Below are 20496 nucleotides of genomic sequence, written 5' to 3' on the forward strand. Positions count from 1 at the left end.
CAGACATGGAGTGAACCTGTAACCTAAGAATATTTACATCCATCAGCAGATTTAAAACAAAAGGTGTCCTATTCTCACCTCTACAGCAGTATATGGACTGCCATATGGAAACAAACGTTCTTCCAAACCAAATGCATGAGTACAAACATGTGTTATAGATTAGAGCACATTAAGGTTTTTAATAACTTTAGGTACCTCTGCCTCTTGTCGGGCCATGCAACAATAGAACCTCGTGGTTGTCCGTCCATCTGAGTCAGGGAGTTGGAGCGGTTTCTGAGACCTAACCAGAAACACACACAAGCAATGAATAAGTATAAAAACAGCTGCAGGTCACCAATGACAAGCAAATCTGTATCTTTTGTTGGTGTGAACGTTGTAGACTGTCCTTACCCGCACCATCTTCTCCTTGCTGCTTTTGTTGCCTCTGTCGGAGGGGCAGGAGCGGGTGGGAAGGACTGAAGGTTGGACCCCCTTTACTAAAAGCCCAAAAACAAAACAGAAATCTATTTTCTTTTGCATTTTACAAAATCAGAACTGTCATTCAATCACTATCGGCAGAGCAGAACAGCAGAAAGTCTTCACTGGATTAGCGTGTGTGAAGTGCACAGGGTTAGGACATTTTCCCTCCAACCAAATGCATTCAGTTATCTTTCGACACAGACAAAAAGCCAAATATGAAACCAGACAACAGATGAGTGGCATGAAAAAAAAAAAAAAACTGTTCCCAAAACTTTCACACATGCTCTAACAGCGCATACACCGACAAAGACATGACGCAATAATCAGCTTAACATCGTGCAAATCCTTTGATGAGGTGACAAGCGGGTTAGAAGTGGAAGGGAACATGACAATGAAGGTCAGACACTGCTGCATATCTACCCATCCTTGTAGGACTACTGTTACTGGTTAGGAGACAGGATCACGATGAGGTGGAACAAAAAGGAAAGTGATAGAAGACTTACAGGGGGTCAGAGTCTTCTGGGTGCAGGAAGTACCTGTTACAGACTTCGGGGCTGCTCTGGTTATCGGCCGCACCAGGGCTTGCCAGGAAGCTGCGTTTGGTGGCGTTGGAGATAGGCACTGATGGGCGGGCACTCTTGGGCTGAGCTATGGCTCGAGCTGAGGAAAGGAGGAAGAAAGAGTTGTTGATCAAGCTAATTGTCGTAGTTAGGGGTGGGTGATATATCGGATATACTCAAAGTACTGCGGCTTGTTTTACGTGGGATGTAGCGAACAACTATATTGCCAAGTATATGTATTAGTTGTCCTTTTTTTAAGCCGCCAGCATGAGACTCGCCTTGGCGTTTCGCTTCTCCCGCAGCTCTCTCCCTCCCACAGACACACTCTCCTGGGCAAGTGTGTGTGTCATATGAGCATGGATGTGCGTATGGGCGTGTGTTTTTGTATCTGGAGAGAGCGAGAGAAGTGAAACGCCAAAGCGAGTTTATACGTGTTGAGGTCGGAAAAGGTGATGGCCAGCCTCCACTTAAAAAACAAGTTACCAGTTTTCATAATCACCACGGTCTCAGAACATACGAGACATACTGGTTTTGAACTGCCCGAGGGAAGAATGAACATGTAAGAGTCTGTCCATTGTGGATAAAAAGCTCTTTCCATATGTTGTCTTGTATGAAAATACTCAAACTGAACACTGTAAGAAGACTGCTTGATTACTATAAGCAAATTATTTAAACAACATTTGTATAGGAATGATTCCGAAGCTTTGATCACTGTAACCATGGTCACTATAAGCGGTTTCCAGTGTTTACCTGTGTCTACCTATTGTGTATTATAAGCTGCTTAGTCACCAGTCATTCACCAACGTCATCATTGACCACCGACAGTCAGCGTAGTAATCACACTGGGATGCTTACCATCTTTGAACTCTTGGAGATCTCTGGGCTGGACAAACTCTGGCTTGACGGTCTCAAACCACCAGAAGAGTTCAGCAATGAACACCATCACATTGTGCTACACAGAGAGCACAAGAAAACACGTTGAACACAGACTCTTGAAGTGGGTTTTAAAATACCTGGTTAAACAGTGACAGCAGCGGTGTCTGTTGCCTCTTGATATGATGGCTGGCTTTGTGTACTACAAGATTAAAATGTACATTTTTATTGCAAATGTTTTATGAAAACACAGTACGTCACTTTTTGTACCTTGAGCACGAGTGGCGAGTAAAGCATGTCCTCCGTCGTCAGATAGAAACCTTTATTCAGATACTCGCTGGCGAACTCTTTGAGTAGCTGGATGTTGTAAAGGCTATCAGCGATGGAGGGGACTTCCTTCAGGCAAATATCTAATCAGACGGGCAGAGAGCAGAGTCACAACTCAATGACCTGGTTGCTATAAATGTCACACTGACTAGATTGGAACAGTAAGCCATGTGCGAATGCCAAAAATAGTATCACACATGGATATTAAATTCAATGTGTTAGCAAGGACAGCTCAATGCTCTCTACGTGCGAGTGTGTGAAAGTGCAGGCAGAGCATACCCTCCAGCTTTATGAGGTCTGGGCAGTAGTAGTTGACCACAGTGAGCAGTGCAGCTCCGTCGCAAACATCCCTCATCAGGTCTTCCAGTAGAGGGAAGAAGGGCAGCTGTCGGCCTGAAGCGTGCTCCCGACGATACCGTACCTAACCACCAGGAGGAGAGGACGAGGGTTTTATGAGAAGAAAAGCAAACAGCAACAACACACACCAACGAATGACACCACATAAAACATCCTAAATGCAATGACTAGTGTCACAAGTACAAATCTCTTTTGTTTGCGAGATTCCCCTATGAACTAGTCAAGGCATATATTGATCAGGGATGTTTTGCTTTCGTCTGCTCTAGGCTATCCATTTAAGCACCGGATCAAGGTTCTCCCCTGGAGTTTCAAAGCAAAGGATATTTCTTTGTTTTTATATCAGATAATACTCCTCTTCAACTGATCAACAGCATGTTTAGTGTCATTTCCTGAAGAAATTAATGACAAAACTAGGGCTGACCGGATTGCTTTCGAAGCTTCGACCATTGCCATGGTATTCAACCTCCAAATCACTATTCAAATGATTCTTTTTTATTTTATTTATTGTTTTATATTTCATATATAATCCCAGAATAGCCCATGAAATAAGGATTAATCCCACAACTTTATTCATTATTTATATTCAACATGAATTATTATTAGTTATTCTGAGACGGATATCGCTGTTTGTTGTGGGTTGAAGTGCATGTGTGTCTCTGGCACTGAGAGTGCAGAGATGGAGACAGACTAGAAGAAGAACATGTCAGCCTGCCGCGCCGCGCTACTCCTCCAAGCTTCAAATACCTTTGAATATTTCTCACCGAAGCTTTGAAGCCCCAAAAAATGGTATTTGGGACAGCCCTAGACAAAACCATAGAAATAAAATAGGAGTAGAAGGGTCACTGAACTGTTTGCTGTGGTAATTTGACGAGTACTAAAAGGAAATGGTGATGGTTGTTAGTTGTTATGGTGACATAACATCACACATTAGTGGGGCCATAAAGTGTGGTCGCAGCTTGCCGGGAAGAGAGCGGACGCAGCACCCGGAGACTGCTGGCTGGATAGTTAGCTAAGTAGCTTGTTCCCAGGCGGAGGAACTGTTTAGACCCGGCTCTGCCGCTGGCCACCACCCCGCTGTTCGGCTCATTTTCCATAATCAATGCCTGGTGGAACCAGCCCAAGAGCTAACCAGCCAGCTATATTTCATTAATTGTGCAGCCCTACGCAACGGTACACATAAAAATGGTCGCCGCTCTGACCATCCTGCTACGTTGATCTGAATGGGAATGTCCGTTCTACTCCTATATTCTATTTCTAGGGACAAAACCTTGCGGCTCATGATCAGCTACTTTAGGGAGAACCCTAAAGACCTGGTTAACTGTGAGGGAGATGGAGGTGGAAGTGTTTAGAGCAGTGATGTGAACAACACAGAGTGGATGGTCAGGCTTCCTCAGGCCTCAGTGGGAAGGCAGCTAGTGAAACTAGGCAACGTGACCCAGCTGACTGGGAGAGGAACTGGGGTAATCACTGTCCCAGTTATGGAAAATGAGTGTGTAGTAAGTACAGGAACTCACTCACCCCAGATGCTTTTGTTTTGGATACATACTCTATACAGCTGGTAAGGATGGGCATTTTTCAGTATTTATTTCTGTTTCCACAAGTTAGTGATCAGATTGAACAAGCAAAAATTAACTAAATACTCAAATAATATAGGCTAAACATTGTTACATAGGCATTTGCACCCAGAAACTAAAAATGGAGATCAATTACAGACCTACACAGGGCTCAATAATAAGGACTGCCAGCTCCCCCGGGGCAGGTAAAACGCCATGTCAGGGTAGTAAATCTAGCAACACCTAGGAATCTAGGTGTTGCTAGATCTAGGAAGTAGCTAAGGAGTGAGCCATCTTGCTTCCTTCTCATCTCTGTTGAGAGTTGTGCAGAACCGTGAGAAAATGTCCCAGGTAATGACAAAGCTTATGAGCTGAAGCGCAATTATCTTGGAAACAGGCGTTTAGTTGGGTGGGGTTAGAGAATGTGGTCGAAACTCCAGATTCATTTACTTAAATAAAGATTAATCATGACAATTAACTTTGGTCTTTGTTGTTATTTGATAACCGCTGATTATTATTTTTATTAAACTATTTGTATCGGGGAAAGTAAAAATGGACTTTTGGCAAGTACTTTTCTGACCCACTTTCCCGACAGAGCAAGTGAAAAAAAAAATGCCTACATACGATCTGGAGCAATATAAATATAGACAGCACAGGATGCCAAAAGCACTGTACTGACTGCTACTTCTGCTTGTAACCCCTAATGATCCTGCATGACTGCAAGACAAATATTCACCTTATGCTGGGAACACCGCTCCTCCCTGTTATGTAATGACTAATCAGACATTTCTGTGGCACTTGTAATAGAGCCATTAAGAAAATGAGTGAAAGTTATTTAGAAATGCAGATTGCATCAGCCTTGCAGGTTTTCAAGAAATGTGCAAGATATTTGTATCACAATGCAGAAGTGGAAAGACTCCAAAAGAGCCAATATTAGCTTTTTTGTAGATATATCAGTATCTGTGTACATGTTGGTCGATAAGTGACAAAAAAACAAACAGTGTCACCATAACAAAGGGCTAGTTTGTCCACCGGAGAGCACTGACAAGTTGATTTTTCAACCGTTAAATGTTACATTCAGTAAGATTAAGAGAATCATTAAGATATCGAAGCTTTAAATTCATTAAACATGCCAAACCCTAGCACAGGTCTGGTGAAACTATGAGACAACTATGCACAATTTAAAAAGATCACAAACAGCACAACACAGACGAGCAGCTAAAAAGAAATCTATCTAAATAACTTACAACATGTACAGCATTTTCTTAAAGTCCCCTTGAAATGAATGCTGTCACTGTGTTAATTGTTCATTTATCTTTTGCTATATGCCAAATATGTAAAAAAAAAAAGAAAAAAAAAAAAAAAAAAGTCAGTATCGGAGTATCAAAATCCCCTTCTTTTCTCTTCCTGTAAATGGTTTAAAATGTTTGATGACTCATCCTGCACTTGGGGGCGTTTACAACTTTCTGCAGAGACTTTGGGCAACTAGCTAGCTACACTGGTCGTATGAAACTGCACTTCACAGTTTGTGGATCGTAGAAACTAACAGAGCAATATGGAGTGATAGGAAAAGATGTGTTTTTGGATATCAGTGAGCAAAAATATCTAAGTATCTAAGGTCTAATTCTTTCAAGAGAAACTTTGCCGATTTTCAACCGACTGTCAGTGCAGCAGTAAATGCAGATGAACGTCCGCCGGATGACGCGAAACAACGTGCAGGCTTTTGCCGACGGGTGAGCGGGGGGGCTCCAGGTGCCATTCATCTGCATGTACTGCCCACAAAGCCTCACCTCTCCCTTTAATCTCTCCCTCATCCTCCTCCTGATCTAACAACAGGTGAGGTAGGTATGTGTGTGGTGATAACAATCCTCTGCAGGAAGGAAAACATATCATCGGAACATCTCTAAGCTAAAGACTCCCTACCGTTTGTTTCATGGGGACTTTAACATGTACTATGATGCATCTACATTGCATTAAGAGGCCAATCCACAAAATTACACCAACTATACTGAGGCAGCTTTTGTCACAAGTCTCAGGTGAAACTACCAACCAGACTTAAGGAGCTCTACTACAAAGGAAGTTCTACATATAAGGGATTTCTCCTGACTAAGAGGAAACACTGTACCGCTTCAGAGAGCTCCTCTGGCTCCAGCATGCAGTGGGCCAGCTCGTGCATGACATCAGGCTGACACACACACAAGAGAGCAGAGATACTGTCAGAGGAGACCGTGTGTGCACACAGAGGAAACAGTGTGTGTGAGAGCAGAAGAGAGAGACCGGAGGGGGAATGACAAAGCAGATCAGTGAGAGGAGGTGGCCAGGGATGGGACTGCAAAGCAAAGAAGAGGTGTAGGCATGGGTTTGCTCTTGTTCTCACTGGGCAAGCAAATACCACACACACACACGTACAGGGAATCCACATGGCCTATTTGAGCTTGAAATGAGATAGCACACATTGCGTAGCTAAAAGAATATCTTCAGAACACTTAACAAAGGTTAGAATAACCTTACACCTGTGTGACATGTTTGCCACAAGGGGAAAAAATAAAGAAACAAAAAAAAATAGCTGTCAGCTTTCTCCCCCTTGCTGACACACTGGCTACAAGCAGCAGAGAATGAGCTTGAATGAGCCATGGTGGAGTGTGCGCACACATCAACACAGAACTATGCGTGCAAGGGGGAGAGAGGAAAGAAATGGGGTTATGTTGGGGGGGACTGGCATCCAACTTACAGGGACTAGCTTCCAATACCATTTGGAGGGAGACTATCCAGTTTGCAGGGATAAGAGAGGGGAGGTAGGGAGGGACATATGAGAAACAGGAGCAGAAAGAATAACAGGTCAGAGGTCACAGACAATAGGATCGGATCTGCTTCCGATTTCAACAGAGAAAAAGAGAGAAGGGTCAGAACAACTCCATCAGCGAGAAACATTCCTTATCAAAAACTAAGGATCTTGTCTTGAACCAAGTATTTGCTCGATAAAAAGGTTTTGTGGCGATGACACCTGGATAAAGACGAATGAGGAAAACGTTTTTAATATAGGAGTTACTTCGTTGGCCATATTCCCCCAGAGATGTCTCTCCTGTAAAAGAAGCAACTGCAAGACACTGAGTGGCTTTACCTTTTGGTGGCTGGGGGACTCCAGCGGATGGTGCTTGACTTTGTGCTCCCTTTCGGTAATCTCCCTCATCTTCATGTTCACCTGTAGTAGAAATAATGACGGTACGTTTAGATGTACTCAAGAAACCAGGTTACTCAGACAAACCAGATTATAGGGTGGGGGGGGGGAAATCAATTCACCTATGTATTGCAATTTTTTTTTTTTTTACGATTTTTAAATAAATATTTTAATGCCAGAATCAATATATTTGCTTAATTTGAGTCTATGCGGAGGTAGAAGGAAGTTATCGCTAATATTGTTGTCGTCTGAGTAACCTCATGTTGGGTTGGCTGCTCTGTATTTACAACTTCACTCTCCTCCTTCATGTCTGCCCAAATCACGTTACCTTTACATAACTTACAAGGCAGCTGGATTTGCGAGATCACGTGGGAATAGCCTCCACAGTGGAAACGGTATTGCCAAATCTCTAACGGTGGACACATTTCTACCGTCGCACAACCCTAAATGGAGTTCTGGAGGCCAGTTTGTGTTAGTCCAACCAAACAAGCCATTTGAAACTTGCTCTGAAAAAATTGTTATGGACACTTATTAATGTTTTCTGACATTTTATAGGCTCAACGATTAACAATCAAAATGATAATCTTTTATTCCCCCACTTTGGGAATAAAAACTGTCAATCCCAAACAGACACTTTCCTTCTTCCAGACAGTGATGGTGTCATGATCATTAATGGACACACTGAGTCACGGCTTTCGCTGCCTCAGGCCTTCTGTCTCTGAGCACCAGTGACATACAGGACTCAAAAAGAACAAGTGGGCCACTGTCGTCTATAATGTCAGCGTGAAACCGATTATTCATACCACATGAATGCCACCAGAGTGGCAGCTTAGGGTCATAATCAGATAGACAATTAGGGAATGAAAAGGCTGGACTCAGTGCAAGATGTTTGGAACGCTGTTGCTGTGAAAAGTTTTTAAATATGTGCTGCTGGGTTTCTTTTATTATGTCTGTGCTTTGTGTGTGTGTGTGCTTTGTGTGTGTGTGTGTGTGTGTGTGTGTGTGTGTGTGTGTCTGTCTGTGTGTTCCCACCTTGTTGATCCAGAAGACCATAGCGTCCTCCAGGTCAAAGGGCAGCTCCTTGGAGGCACTGAAGGTAGAGAAGCGCTTGACAGAAGCCACCACTTTTTCGATGCTGATCATCTCCACTGTGTAAGCCATCATGAGGGCATCAATCATTGGCATGTGAGCACTCTGGGTGAGGGAGAAATAGAAACAGAGGAAAATTCAATTTCATTGGATTTTTCCAGTGCAATTATGATGAAAGCTGCAGGCAAAGAGGCTGAAATTGCAATTTTACCCAAACAACATAAAACGTTATGGAGTTTATTAGTGTGGAATATAATCTAATGAACATGTTTACTTTGTAATTCCAGCAAATGAGGACTATGCAAAAAGAGTGAAAGTGTTTAGTGTGTTTTAAGTAGGCTGTCCCTTCCTGATAAAAAGTGAGAAATTACCACCGGCTGGAGACATCACACATTTTATCAGATTTTCCGCAGCTCCCTCCGGAGCCACAATAGGCTTCATACAACTTTTTATCACACATACAGAAGTACTCCCCAAGACCTGTAAACAGACTTGGATGAGTAAAATAGGTGGGGTTCCCCTTTAAGTGTTCATTATAAACATCCTTCAGACATGTTTGCACTATGAATGTCACAAGAACCGATACTTCAGTACCAGTTGATGCCAAAATTTTGATTTTGTTTTTCTACAGTACCGCAGGTACTGTCAGGGCTTGATACTAACAGCGTCCCGTTGTCCCGGAGACGATAGAAAATGTATATGGGATGCAGTAAACAGGGGATGCACCCTATTTTTCCCTGATAATGCTACATTGTGAACAACAAATCTGTGTTGAAATCCACAGGATGAGAGCTAGCTGTTAGCTCTGTGCAGGACTGTGCTGCTCACCAGCTGCTAACAGCTAACGTTAACTAGCTCTCGTCCTGCCGATTTCAACCCGGGAGGTGCGGTTGATTTTCATAATGATGAGTTCAGACTCTATTCAGTAAATGAGTATTGAGCGAAGGTAAATTCTAACGTCTAACATAGCATGATGTGTTCAAATGCAATCTTGTAAAATGCAGTTTTTGGCAAGAAACTTGAATAAACAGTTGTTTGAAGGAGATGTTTTCACTGCAATATAAAATAATAGAGAGGGAATTATGACCCGTTTAACTTCCTAACAAAAAACAGTATGCAAACGGTAAAAAAGGAGTGTATGTTGAAGTACATGGGATTTAATGCTTTACTTTTGTTTTTAACTGTGGTATCAAGTTGGTATTGAGAATTGTGGAATTTCACTGGTATTGGTATCGACTACCAAATTTCTGGTATCGTGACATCCCTAATGTGGACGACACAAGAGAAGTAGTTTTCAAGCATATCCCAGTCATTACTTTTGCTGGTAATGAACCATTATTTGAAGGTCATATTGTGTAATAAAACAGTCAGTGGATTCTGGGATGTAACAGCCACTATCGGGCGTAGATAAATGGATGAGATTAATGGACAAGGATGCTGTCTTATTCAGAGCTCTAATGGGACAATCCTGAGTTTCCTAAACAATTGTGTAGCTTTAAATAACCTGCCACGGTTTAATCAAAGGTGACACCTCTCATTCAGCACAATGGGTGTCCGCTCTTAAACCTGCTCTCTCTATCTTAATGAAATCAAGAGGCCCAGCAGGGGCACATCCCTACTCCATGTGGCCTAACACCTGGTGCCTACCGGTAAAAATATTGCTTTTTGATAGCCAGGGTGGGAATTAACACAGGCCAAATACTAATAAATATTTGTCCTCAGCTGGCAAAACCCAATTTTGGTAGTCAGTCTCTTTTTCTGAATCTCTATGTAAAAGTCTATTACTAAAGGATTATTCCTTGTCCACAACATCCCAATAATGCAGCACCTGAATCCATTACAGAACAAATACATACATGCCATTGTTTCAGTCAGTGCTTTGTGTAATGTGCTCCTGGCCTAATCCAATTGGTAGTGGAAGTGCACAGAGATTAGGCTTGTTAACATAACGAATGAGAGATATTTAGAGCATTCACCACAGCATGACCTACATGGACATTACCTCAGTGAAAATCTACTTCCAGACAAACCTAGACCATAAGATGTAAGACAGGGGAAAGTTAAAAATGATGTAGATTGTGCACAAAGGAAACTAAAGGCTGCTCAGCTTCTACTGAATCATTGGATTCACTCACACAGTAGCTACTGTTTTGCTGAGCTGTTTTCACAAGGAGATTTAATCATAAGCCTTCAGGAATTTCAGATAAATTCTTGTTCCTTTTAGACAGGCAGATCTCCGTTCAAAACTGCTGTTGCACTGACGTCATTAAAAGGATAATTCCGGTTTATCAAAACCCTGATCTTATTTCTATGGTTTGAATCTTTTCCTATGTCAGGTTTTAGTTTTCATACACAGGTACGGGTAAAATAGGTAACATTTTCAGTTCAATATGAAGAGAAGAGGCTTAATATATGTGCAACATGACTCCTGTATTAATTTACCACCCAAGTGTCAATAAGTAGTGCTCAATAAATAAACAAAAGCGCCAATATAATAGCATGATGTGCTGTTAAATCTTTTGTTCTCCTCCAACATGTATGCCCTTTATCAGCGCAGTGTGGAGCCCCATGGAGAGGGCTGCTGTTGCCCTGAGCTGTCTTTCAGTCTGTGTGTATGACAGACAGACAGCGTGTACGCGCACACGCACACACACACACACACACACACATACATACAAAGGTTTAAGTGGACTCAAGAGGATGGCTAGTTTCTCGAGGTTTTACAAGCCCCAGCTGTTGCCCCAAAAAGAGTGTGAAGGAACTGTCTGCAGGCACAGAAGCTGTTTCATTCACACAAAAATGTGAGTTGCTATGGAAACGCCTTGTCAAGTCAGCAAACTGGGAGGAGAGAGGGGGGTTCCAACAGTCTATCAGAGATAAGCGGTGTCCTGCTCAGGATTTTCCATCCCTGCTTTGTGTCTGGCTGCTTACACACAGGCCTGCATGGATTATTTTGTCAGGCCACTAGCAGGAAAAAACAGACGCACATCCCTGACTAGGGCACAGCCTGCAGAGAGGAGGCTCCGTTCAACACCATTGCTGGTTTCCATGGTAACAAACGGGGTAGGAAGATGGCTGAGAGCAAGTGAGCAGGCTGGCGTTCATTCTATCCGGTGTGAAGTGCTCTTGGTGAAATTGTGAGACATCGGATCTCATTGCTACAGTGGAGGGAGGTGGTGGGTTACTCCACAGCTCTGTACTTCATTCACTACGCTGTGACATGGTGCTGATGACCGACAGGATGTGGGTTACACACCGAGGACATTTAACCCGTCTAAGAGCTGATCACCCATATGATGACTACAGAAAGGGTCAGTACGGGCTGGATAAAAGGCATTTAAACTGGGCATTCAAGGACAAAAGGGCAAGATTTTCAAGTGCCAGCATTCAGCAAATGCTCTTAACAGATTGATGAAATTGCAGGTGGGAAAAAAAATCACCAACAATAAAACCCATTCTAAGAAGTATTAGCACAAGAGTAACCCTCTTAACACTGATGATTAAACTGCCTGTTCTGAGAGGGCACAAGCCTCATTTTTTATAAGGATTTGTATTATTATTTTTTTCATGAACTAGATAGAAGCTGAAATCTTTGACAAAGGAAAAAGGTATCAGATTGTTCCATATGTGAAAACTCCAGCAGAGAGGATGCTGAGAAAATATTATAAAAACAGCCAGCTTTACAATATTAAGTGCCCATACAAAATGAGAACAGGTTTTAATGTTTGGCTAACAGCACGAGAAAGAACAGATGTGGGAAAAACATATTAAATGTTTTTACGAGCAAAAATAAGTCCCAAGACAGACTGGAAACAACACACAACCAGCTCTAATCACATCCCTATCTTGCATTATAGTCCTCACACGACTAGCATGAGTAACAGTCAAATTCCACCTCCTAATTTGAATAAAAAATGATAAGGATTCAGCCAAATCATCTGTTTCACTAAGTCAAGCTGCTAAAAAATGTCTCTTATACGCAGTGTATGATGCAATGTGAAACATTTTCATGCCTATCCACAAGGTTTCAAAGTTACTCTACACAGTTCCCAGTGGTTGAGATTGATTGCACTGCTGGATGAGGATAAATGCAGTAATCTCTTCCACTGATTTCACTGTGGTAAGATAATACATGAGAAGCAGGAAGAGCTGAGGATGCGACAGGTAATGTGCAAAGTTGATACAGCTTCTGGCGTGATTTCTTTCCTCTCTAACATGCAATCTGTGCTACAAGTTACATTTGGTAAAAGCTTCCTCAATATCACGGCCTGCTTGGTGTTGAATGGGTCTGTAAACAATAGGAGTATAAACACATCAGTAAAATTTACTTTTAATTTCACCAAGAGCAGCAGCTTTAGTTGAAAATGGTCAATTAGTGTACACTGAGATTGAAAGACCCTTTCTCCATCGGCTACCAACACGTCTATCCCAACCTTAAGTCCATCCACTCACCATCTTGATGGGCACGCAAGCCAGGTCCTCATCTGTGACGGGTGTATCGTCACTCTCCACGACATATATGCCCTTTCTGGACAGAGACTGGATGACGGACATGTGGGACTGAAGAGACGCCGCCTGCTCCGTCTTGAGGATGAGGGCGCAGACACGGCAGTAGAGCTCGCAAGACAGCAGCAGGCGGATGACAGGCGGCTTGATGTGTTCCTGGTCGTACTGGTCTGTGTAGAACGGGTCCCTTAAGTCCTCTGGAATATGATCTGCAATGGAGGTAGTGGTTAGGTGAACAATGTGGCATTGCCAAGTGCTCCTAAAGTAGTATGTGCAGTTTAGCTTTGTTGTGACCTGGATTGAAGACAGACATTTGGATTAGCTGGTAAAATAACAACCTAATAAGTTACTGTATGATGAAGCAGGAATATAATGGTGCTTGGCAAGCACCTTTAACACCAGCCTCTTTGTCTGCCTCAGCCTACACCCATTAAACGTCTACAGTGTCAACAGGCTACAGAAATGCAACAACTTGTTATATTTGTTCTATGCCAGCTTCAGTTTACTTGGAGCAAACATGGCCATTTGTGATTGTAAGTCACAGCTTATTGCCTCAGGAGTACCTTGGGAAACGGATCCTTGCTAAGCCGAGTCCTCAGTGAGAGCAGGCCTCTCAGGTGACACGGTGGACTTTGCCAGCACTAACTTAACAATACAGTGGAAACCGCTTATTGAAGGTTGGGAGTCGGAAAAAGTTTTACTTTGGGGGCATTACGTCACGAGGCATTATCAATCCACTTGATGAGGGCAGCTTCACCCGCAGGTGCTTTCCCCGTGCGCTTTTGTTTTTTTATTCAGGGATGACTTTCCTTTTCCTTTCAAGATATCAATGTGCACGCAGCATCAGCCTCACTTATCCAGCCAGAAAGCAGACTGTCTGCGAGGCAAAGTATCAAGGGAGTAAAGTAAAAACAAAACAAAAATTCAATTAACGTTAGTCTAACGTAGTTTTAAAATGTTTTTCCAGATGTCATGTATGATTCTGTCCCAAGTTTTTTGATCCATATAAGCGGTTGATCACTGTAACCATGATCACTATAAACAGTTTCCACTGTACTGGATCCACAAAAACTAAAAGAAAACAATGACCTACACAAGAGATTCTGTTGCTTTGGATGTGAAGTCACTCTCAAAAACAGAAATCACAGCCATATAAGGGCAAGGGATGAAGCACTTGAATTCAGGCAAGCACAAACCAAATTTATACTGCAATGTAAACCACACAGAGGCTTAAAATAGACCTAAAATGATGCACAAAACCTGTCCAAAATCCTGCACTACACAAAACGGTGTGGTGAGAGAAAAAACCCTGTGCTGTTGAATCTGTTTTGAACTGTGCCAGAGCTCCAGTAACGCAGCATAAGCTGTATGTGTATATGTTCTTAGTGTCTGCTCTGACTGGCGGGATAAAGGGAGCCACTCGTCAGCAACCTCCTGCTCACGAAAACAGGAAGGCAGGCAGCATCTTCTAGCTGGTTTTGCAGATGATAATACATAAAGCACAAATGTTGAAGTGCAAAAGTAAGGAGGCAACAAACTAGGTTGAGAAATATATAAAATATGTTGGCAAAGAATAAATTATAAAACATGAACTAGCGTAGACAGTTTAGGTTGCACAGTTTTGAGATCCTGCTTTCCAGTCACAATTCCTTTCAATAGAAAATACAGCCTCTGTAATTCACATGTCTACGATAGCTTTTTAGAGCTGCAACAACTAATCGATTAATTGTCAACTATTAAATTAAGAAAAAAGTGTTAGCATGGATTATGACTTTAACTTCTTTGTATTTGTGTAATATTATCATACGATATGCGCACCGAGCTCTGATTGGTTAGTAAGCAGTGCTTTTATACGAGTTGATCTCTTATCGCAAACCTGCTCCAGAGCAGGTTATGTGTTCAGCACCGGTTACCATTGCAATCTACTCCGGTAAGAAGTGAACCACCTTCGTAGGATGGAAAACCCAGAGTTAACCCTGCAGTTACCTCACTAACCGCAAATCCTGCTTCGTAGTACAGGCCTCATATCACATCAATCCTGCACACACTGTCTTCCACAAGCATTACAACAACACACGCCTCACCAATATGCTGTCTGCCCCCGTACACATGGTGCAAATAAGGATGTCATTGTACAACAGCATTAATCTATTATGCACAACACCCAGCAGCGTGGGGTCATTCCTGGAGAGCTGCGGCTGAGTATATAAACACATAAGAACAGGGGGAATGATTGTGTGTGAAAACAAAGGGGTCTGGCTGGAGCGAGACTTCACGTTTGACTTCATTCCACAGACACTGATGTTGTGTGGCAGCTGCCCCCCCACCCTCCTGCCACCAGGCTGAAAAACTGTACTAACTGGGATGGGGTGGAGCATGAGGATAGGGTCTGGCAGCAAGACCCAGGATGTGCTACAGCAGAGTCAGCCAACCGTGATCAGCGCCACAACACGATCGGCACAAGCAGGGTAGGGCAGGGTAAGGAGGACCGGCAATGTGCCTGCAACCGTGACAGGTGCTCACTCTTGCTGTATCTGTCTGTCTGTCGCTCAGGCTGGGAGCAGCTGTGACACACGCAGAGGTCTGTAGGACCTGAGAGCATGATGTATACAAACATAGACACGCATGATCACACACTTAACAGGGAACGCACGCTGATGAATACACATCAGATGCACCTGAATCCCTGACAACCCACCCAACAACACGTATTTAAAATGAACTACGTCAACTGTGCACTGTTTGTGTCTGTCGGTCCTTGCACGAGCCGAGCAAACATCTGTGCAGCATTAGCAGCGTAGAGGACACCATATGAGGGTGAAAATCAAATGGGTCTAGTATATTCAGTTCCCATGGGAGGAAGATAATTGCGGCTGCACCTGAGAGTTGCCTCCCTCTGGGCTGACAAAGCTTTGAGGCCAATGTGTGCTTTCTACTGCAACTGAACAGCATCTCAGCATTGTTTTCGGAAATGTTGTTATGCTCCATCTTTAAGCCTGCATCGTTAGCCAGGGTCTATGATGGCAGACAGTGAACTGAGCAAGCAAATGCCTACGAGCTTTGGTATGAAGAAAATATGAGCCCAAGTAATTAACCTTAGAGCAAATAGAGTTTAGGGCTAAAAAAAGAGACAATAGCTTTCCATCCATAACCTGGATTACCATTAAAACTCCAGTCAGTTATTTAATATGAATGCTTCAGCGGCATTAGGAAATCTGTGTAATGACCGCAGATATACATGAGACCGCAGAATACAGAGGAAAGCTTAAGAGGCTCTGAAATAATGATGGATTGACTACACTGATGCAACAGACATGCAAAGCAGTGAATGATGGGCCTTGTGCATCAGCTTACACTGACTAAGTTTAACTTCTACAAGGAGGAGACACCAAAAGGTAAATAGCTGCCCTGCAGTAAAACAATGGTGGCATTTGTGATATTAATGGCTGTGACCTTTTCGGACGGGTGCTTAAACACCTGCCAAACAGTCAGGATGTTCCCCGTTGCCATGTCTGAGTTTAGAGGTTAAAAATGTATGATGTGAGCGAAGGCTCTCAGAGATAAATTAGGCCAACATTCTCACACAAGACATTCTTTTCTCATGGTTAATATATAGGTATGCACAAAGAAACAATGGACTGCACAGCCTTATATGAATTCATAGGGCTCTATTTTAACAATCTATAGCGCATGGTCTAAAGTGCATGGCGCACGTGCATTTCGGGAAAGTCCAACTCCACTTTTGCTAGTTAAATGGTGCATAATATGGGCGCAAAGTAAAGCGCAAGGAGTAAAGGGGCTGTATTTAGTCTCTTAATTAATCATGAGTGTTTTGGGTGCGACAGGAATTAAACCAATTGGAGTATCATCTCCCATTCCCTTTAAAAGCCAGGTGCGCCTGTACATTGGCGCATTGAAAGGCGGATTCGGCAAATTAGAGAAGCGAGACGTTTTCTGCTGAGGAAACGGATCTGCTTGTGCGCAAAGTGAAAGTGCATGAGCAGATCTATGTGGTCCTTGGCCCGTGGACCCTCTGTCTCTGCTGTTTCCCAATCCTCTGTCCCATCAACAATTACATTTGGCTGGCTTGACTGCATGTTACAATATGATAAGGTTTTCTGTCCATGACAAAGTTAGCATGCAGCTTTAGCCATGATGTCTAGCTCTGCTTTTCCCAAAGTGTTTCCATACTTTACTGTATGTGTAGTGTTTACCACTTTGGATTTAAAATGTCAGGGTGCAGGTCGTATCATGCGGACCCTCCGCAGCTTTCTACTTTTTCGTTTCAGCTCGCTGCGGCCGGCTGCTGTTTGTTTTGGTTGAAGAATACGGAACGGATATGATGTCACGTTACTCAGACTACAACAATAAAAGCGGTAACTTCCTTCTACCTCCGCATGGACTCAAATTACGCAAATATATCAATTCTGGCATGTTTTCTCCACCCCTAGTGATAGCGCTGTTTGTTTGTTTTTGTGCTAGTTCTGCAGTCACAGGGAAATTGCTCATTCAGGGTTGTCCTAAAATCCATTCAACTCGTCCTGACCTGAAATGTATTCAAGGCTCGCCTGTGCAAGTACAGACAGGACAGGAAAATCTGGCCTAAAGGCCCAGTTACTAATGCTGATACCATCTTAACAGGGAGTGACAGGAAGTGCAGATCAGTATTTTCCATGCTCTGAGTCCAGTCTAACAAATATAGCCTAATCGTCCTCAGTACCTGTCATTCAGTCTGTTTTGGGTTCAATCTCCCTGGCCAACCGACAAGAATGAGAGGATCTGATGAGTCAGTGAGGGAGGCTTCAGCTGCCAAGTGTCATGGGGGAATTAGTGTTGGCTGAAGTGCTCACATACATAAATATTTCTTTCTCTTTTCCTGTCAATGTTTCACTACTGAAGCTAGATTTACACAATCTGCTGATGGCAGTATTTGGATAAGACTAAACACATTGTTGCAACAATAACATCTGAAATAACAATGAGAGTATGAGGAAAATTCTCTCTCTCTCTCTCTCTCTCTCTCTCCAAATGTGCTACCTGTTAAATCTGTAATGGTAGATATATAGATATAATTTAGTAAGTAAGTCGTATTGCCGAGTGTAAATTTAAAAAAGAAAAAGGAACTTAGCATTTGTGTGGCATGAATATAAATTAAATTACTTACCAATGCCGTAGGCTTTGGCAAACAGCCACCGCAGGTTGGCAGCTATTTTTGCTCTGGAGGAGTCGTACATCTCCAACGGTACGACTTCCATTGTGCCCTCTGCAACCCCAACCAAATCCACTTTTCTCCTGGTACTGTCCCCGCCAGCACACAAATCAACATCCATCCTTAAAAAAATTAAAATAAATAGGATGTTACAGTCACAATTATACTGAACATAATGTTGAGTAAAAGGAACACAGTCAAATAACAGGACACATAGCAATCCACAATAACAATGCAATCTCACTGGCATAGTTTGTGAGTGGCTAGATGCTCTATTTGAGTGATTCTTCAATAAATAATTGAATAAAATCCTTATCTTGTGTTTGTTGATTATAAAGGAAAGTACTGTTTTGGGTGCTGCTGCTGCTAATCCTCCCTTTTGTAGTCAATTAGGCTTGCATCTGTTGTTGAGACAGAAGTACCAAAGTAGTATCCTTGCAGGCGTGATCACATTCATTAAGTCGAATGCTTGATGACAGAGAGGAGACAGCGTCTTTGCTGTATCTACTACTTAAATGAACCTATAGGGACAGTGCTGAATACAAGAAGGAAACTTTCTGGTCATTATGTACATTTTAGCAAGTGCACCGTGAGTTGTGTACTAGTTCACAACTGCAGAGCAAAAGGTAACGGATGTTGGTCAGTAACTTTCCTTCCAACTCTCAAGTCTCAAGAAATGAACCTGCTTGAACCAAAATTACTTGCAGAAAGTGCATTTTGACCATAAAAACCTGAGGGATCTTACTGATAGTTGTTAAGTTAAGTACCTCCATCCTCACATTGATAAACCTCAAATCCTGCAACAAAACAAAACTCACAACTAAAGACTGCCTCAGTGACTTCATTTAAAGTGTTTTGTCTCTTCTGACTCTGATTAAATGGGTCATATTTTTGTTGTTTTTAGTCCTTTGAAGCATCCTTGTTTCAAAAAGTGCTCTGCAATCAAAAAGTAGTATTACTATTACAGACCATCTGCAGTAAGTCTAGCAGACTTGTTTCTAATCAATGCCTCCACCATCAATGCCTCCACCAACTAAATGATATCTATACCACTGTACACCAACTGTCTCTCAGTACTACTCAGGTGTAATTCATACTGTGCAATATCATTTTCCACTTGTGCAATTTTGTTGATAGTCTGTTTACTGTCAATACTGTAAATACTGCTCCTTTTTATACTTCCTTCTATTGAAATGGTTCATATTTTATTACACTTTGTTTAGCTCTTTTTTTACTGTGTTGGCTGATGCATCATGTTTTTCTGCACTATCCCCTTTACTAATAAAGGAATATCTTATCTTATCTTATGAAACTCAGAGCACTTTCACTTTCAATTGCCTTCAGGGCTGATGTTTTCTTTCCTAGACATTCCCATCACTGGCCACTTTTTTTTTTGCTAGACTTCAACACAATGGACATATATTCTTACTGATATTTACAATTAATCTACCAAAAAGTCATTTCTAATTACATTAATTATGATAGGATGGTGATGGTGATGGTGATTTTGAAGGGACAACAAGTGCATACACCTGCTTGTCACATACTATTCTCCTTTATTTCGCCAGAAAAAATGAAGTTAACCTCAGAAAAGTAAATAATAATAACGTTATATTAAAGTTACCTGTAGCATTAGCTCAACGTTACCTGCCCACCTTTCACCAGTATGTTGCCACTAACGGCCCCAATGCTGCTGGCTGGATGAAAACATCTTCGTGGTTTGCTTTATATCTTTATTATTAGCTTTATTTGTAACATTAATATGCTGTTGTTATGGTAACCTCAAAGAAGAACAGTTAGGTGACACATTTGCCTAACATTAGGTTAGCTAAACGGCCATGTATGCAAATGTAAAACTAGCTACCTCAGCTAACCGTTAGCTTTTAACGTTACATTCAACGGCCGAGTGAATGACGTTAGGCTAGCTGGAGAAGACGTTACCTGGAAAGGTGTGGTGGTGGTGTCGCCAAGTCACCCTTCAGTTACGTCCGGAAGGAGTAAACAGATTATCCAAACACCTGCCTCGCTTCACAGTGGCCTGCTGCTGTGTGGAGAATACAGCAGCCGCAGCGGAGCATCGTAGCCAGCCAGCTAATAATGCTAGTAGTGCTCCCAGTCTGGATGGTCTCCTCCCAGCAACAAGACCCGATCCGCGGCCTGCGTGGCAACCGCTCCACGGCAGGCTTTCAGCTGAAACTAACGCTGTCCAGTGAAGAAACAAGAGGCTGTTCCGTTTTAAAAACAATCTATCTCTGTACTAGACGCCTCATGTTAGTTAACCACACATATCCAGAGTGGACTATGTAGCGAGGTGTGTTCGCGCTCTGCCCAGAGAAATGTAATTATCATCCCTGCCTTGGAGAAGGCAGCGACTGCGCATGCGTG

At 42.5% G+C, this 20496-nt stretch overlaps 1 protein-coding gene across 4 annotated transcripts in view; it reads right to left on the minus strand.

Moving 5' to 3' along the window:
- camsap1b (calmodulin regulated spectrin-associated protein 1b) overlaps nucleotides 1–20496 on the minus strand; it is a 28300-nt gene extending 7804 nt beyond the window's left edge. The window contains exons 1-12 of one of the 4 annotated variants that reach the window (XM_074639029.1): nucleotides 20053–20496; nucleotides 18067–18233; nucleotides 12849–13111; nucleotides 8340–8501; nucleotides 7251–7331; nucleotides 6861–6893; nucleotides 2499–2640; nucleotides 2163–2302; nucleotides 1875–1971; nucleotides 996–1119; nucleotides 391–476; nucleotides 196–280 (exon numbers count right to left, since the gene is read on the minus strand). In XM_074639029.1, the coding sequence (XP_074495130.1) occupies nucleotides 196–280; nucleotides 391–476; nucleotides 996–1119; nucleotides 1875–1971; nucleotides 2163–2302; nucleotides 2499–2640; nucleotides 6861–6893; nucleotides 7251–7331; nucleotides 8340–8501; nucleotides 12849–13111; nucleotides 18067–18232 (1379 nt within the window). In that variant the 5' untranslated portion in view covers nucleotide 18233; nucleotides 20053–20496. Of the gene's footprint in view, nucleotides 1–195; nucleotides 281–390; nucleotides 477–962; nucleotides 1120–1874; nucleotides 1972–2162; nucleotides 2303–2498; nucleotides 2641–6860; nucleotides 6894–7250; nucleotides 7332–8339; nucleotides 8502–12848; nucleotides 13112–18066; nucleotides 18234–20052 lie in introns of all 4 variants that reach the window. The other 3 variants (XM_074639027.1, XM_074639030.1, XM_074639028.1) reach the window with 3 other exon arrangements.

The sequence above is a fragment of the Sebastes fasciatus genome, chromosome 6 (genome assembly GCF_043250625.1).
Source record: "Sebastes fasciatus isolate fSebFas1 chromosome 6, fSebFas1.pri, whole genome shotgun sequence".
NCBI classification, from domain to species: domain Eukaryota; kingdom Metazoa; phylum Chordata; class Actinopteri; order Perciformes; family Sebastidae; genus Sebastes; species Sebastes fasciatus.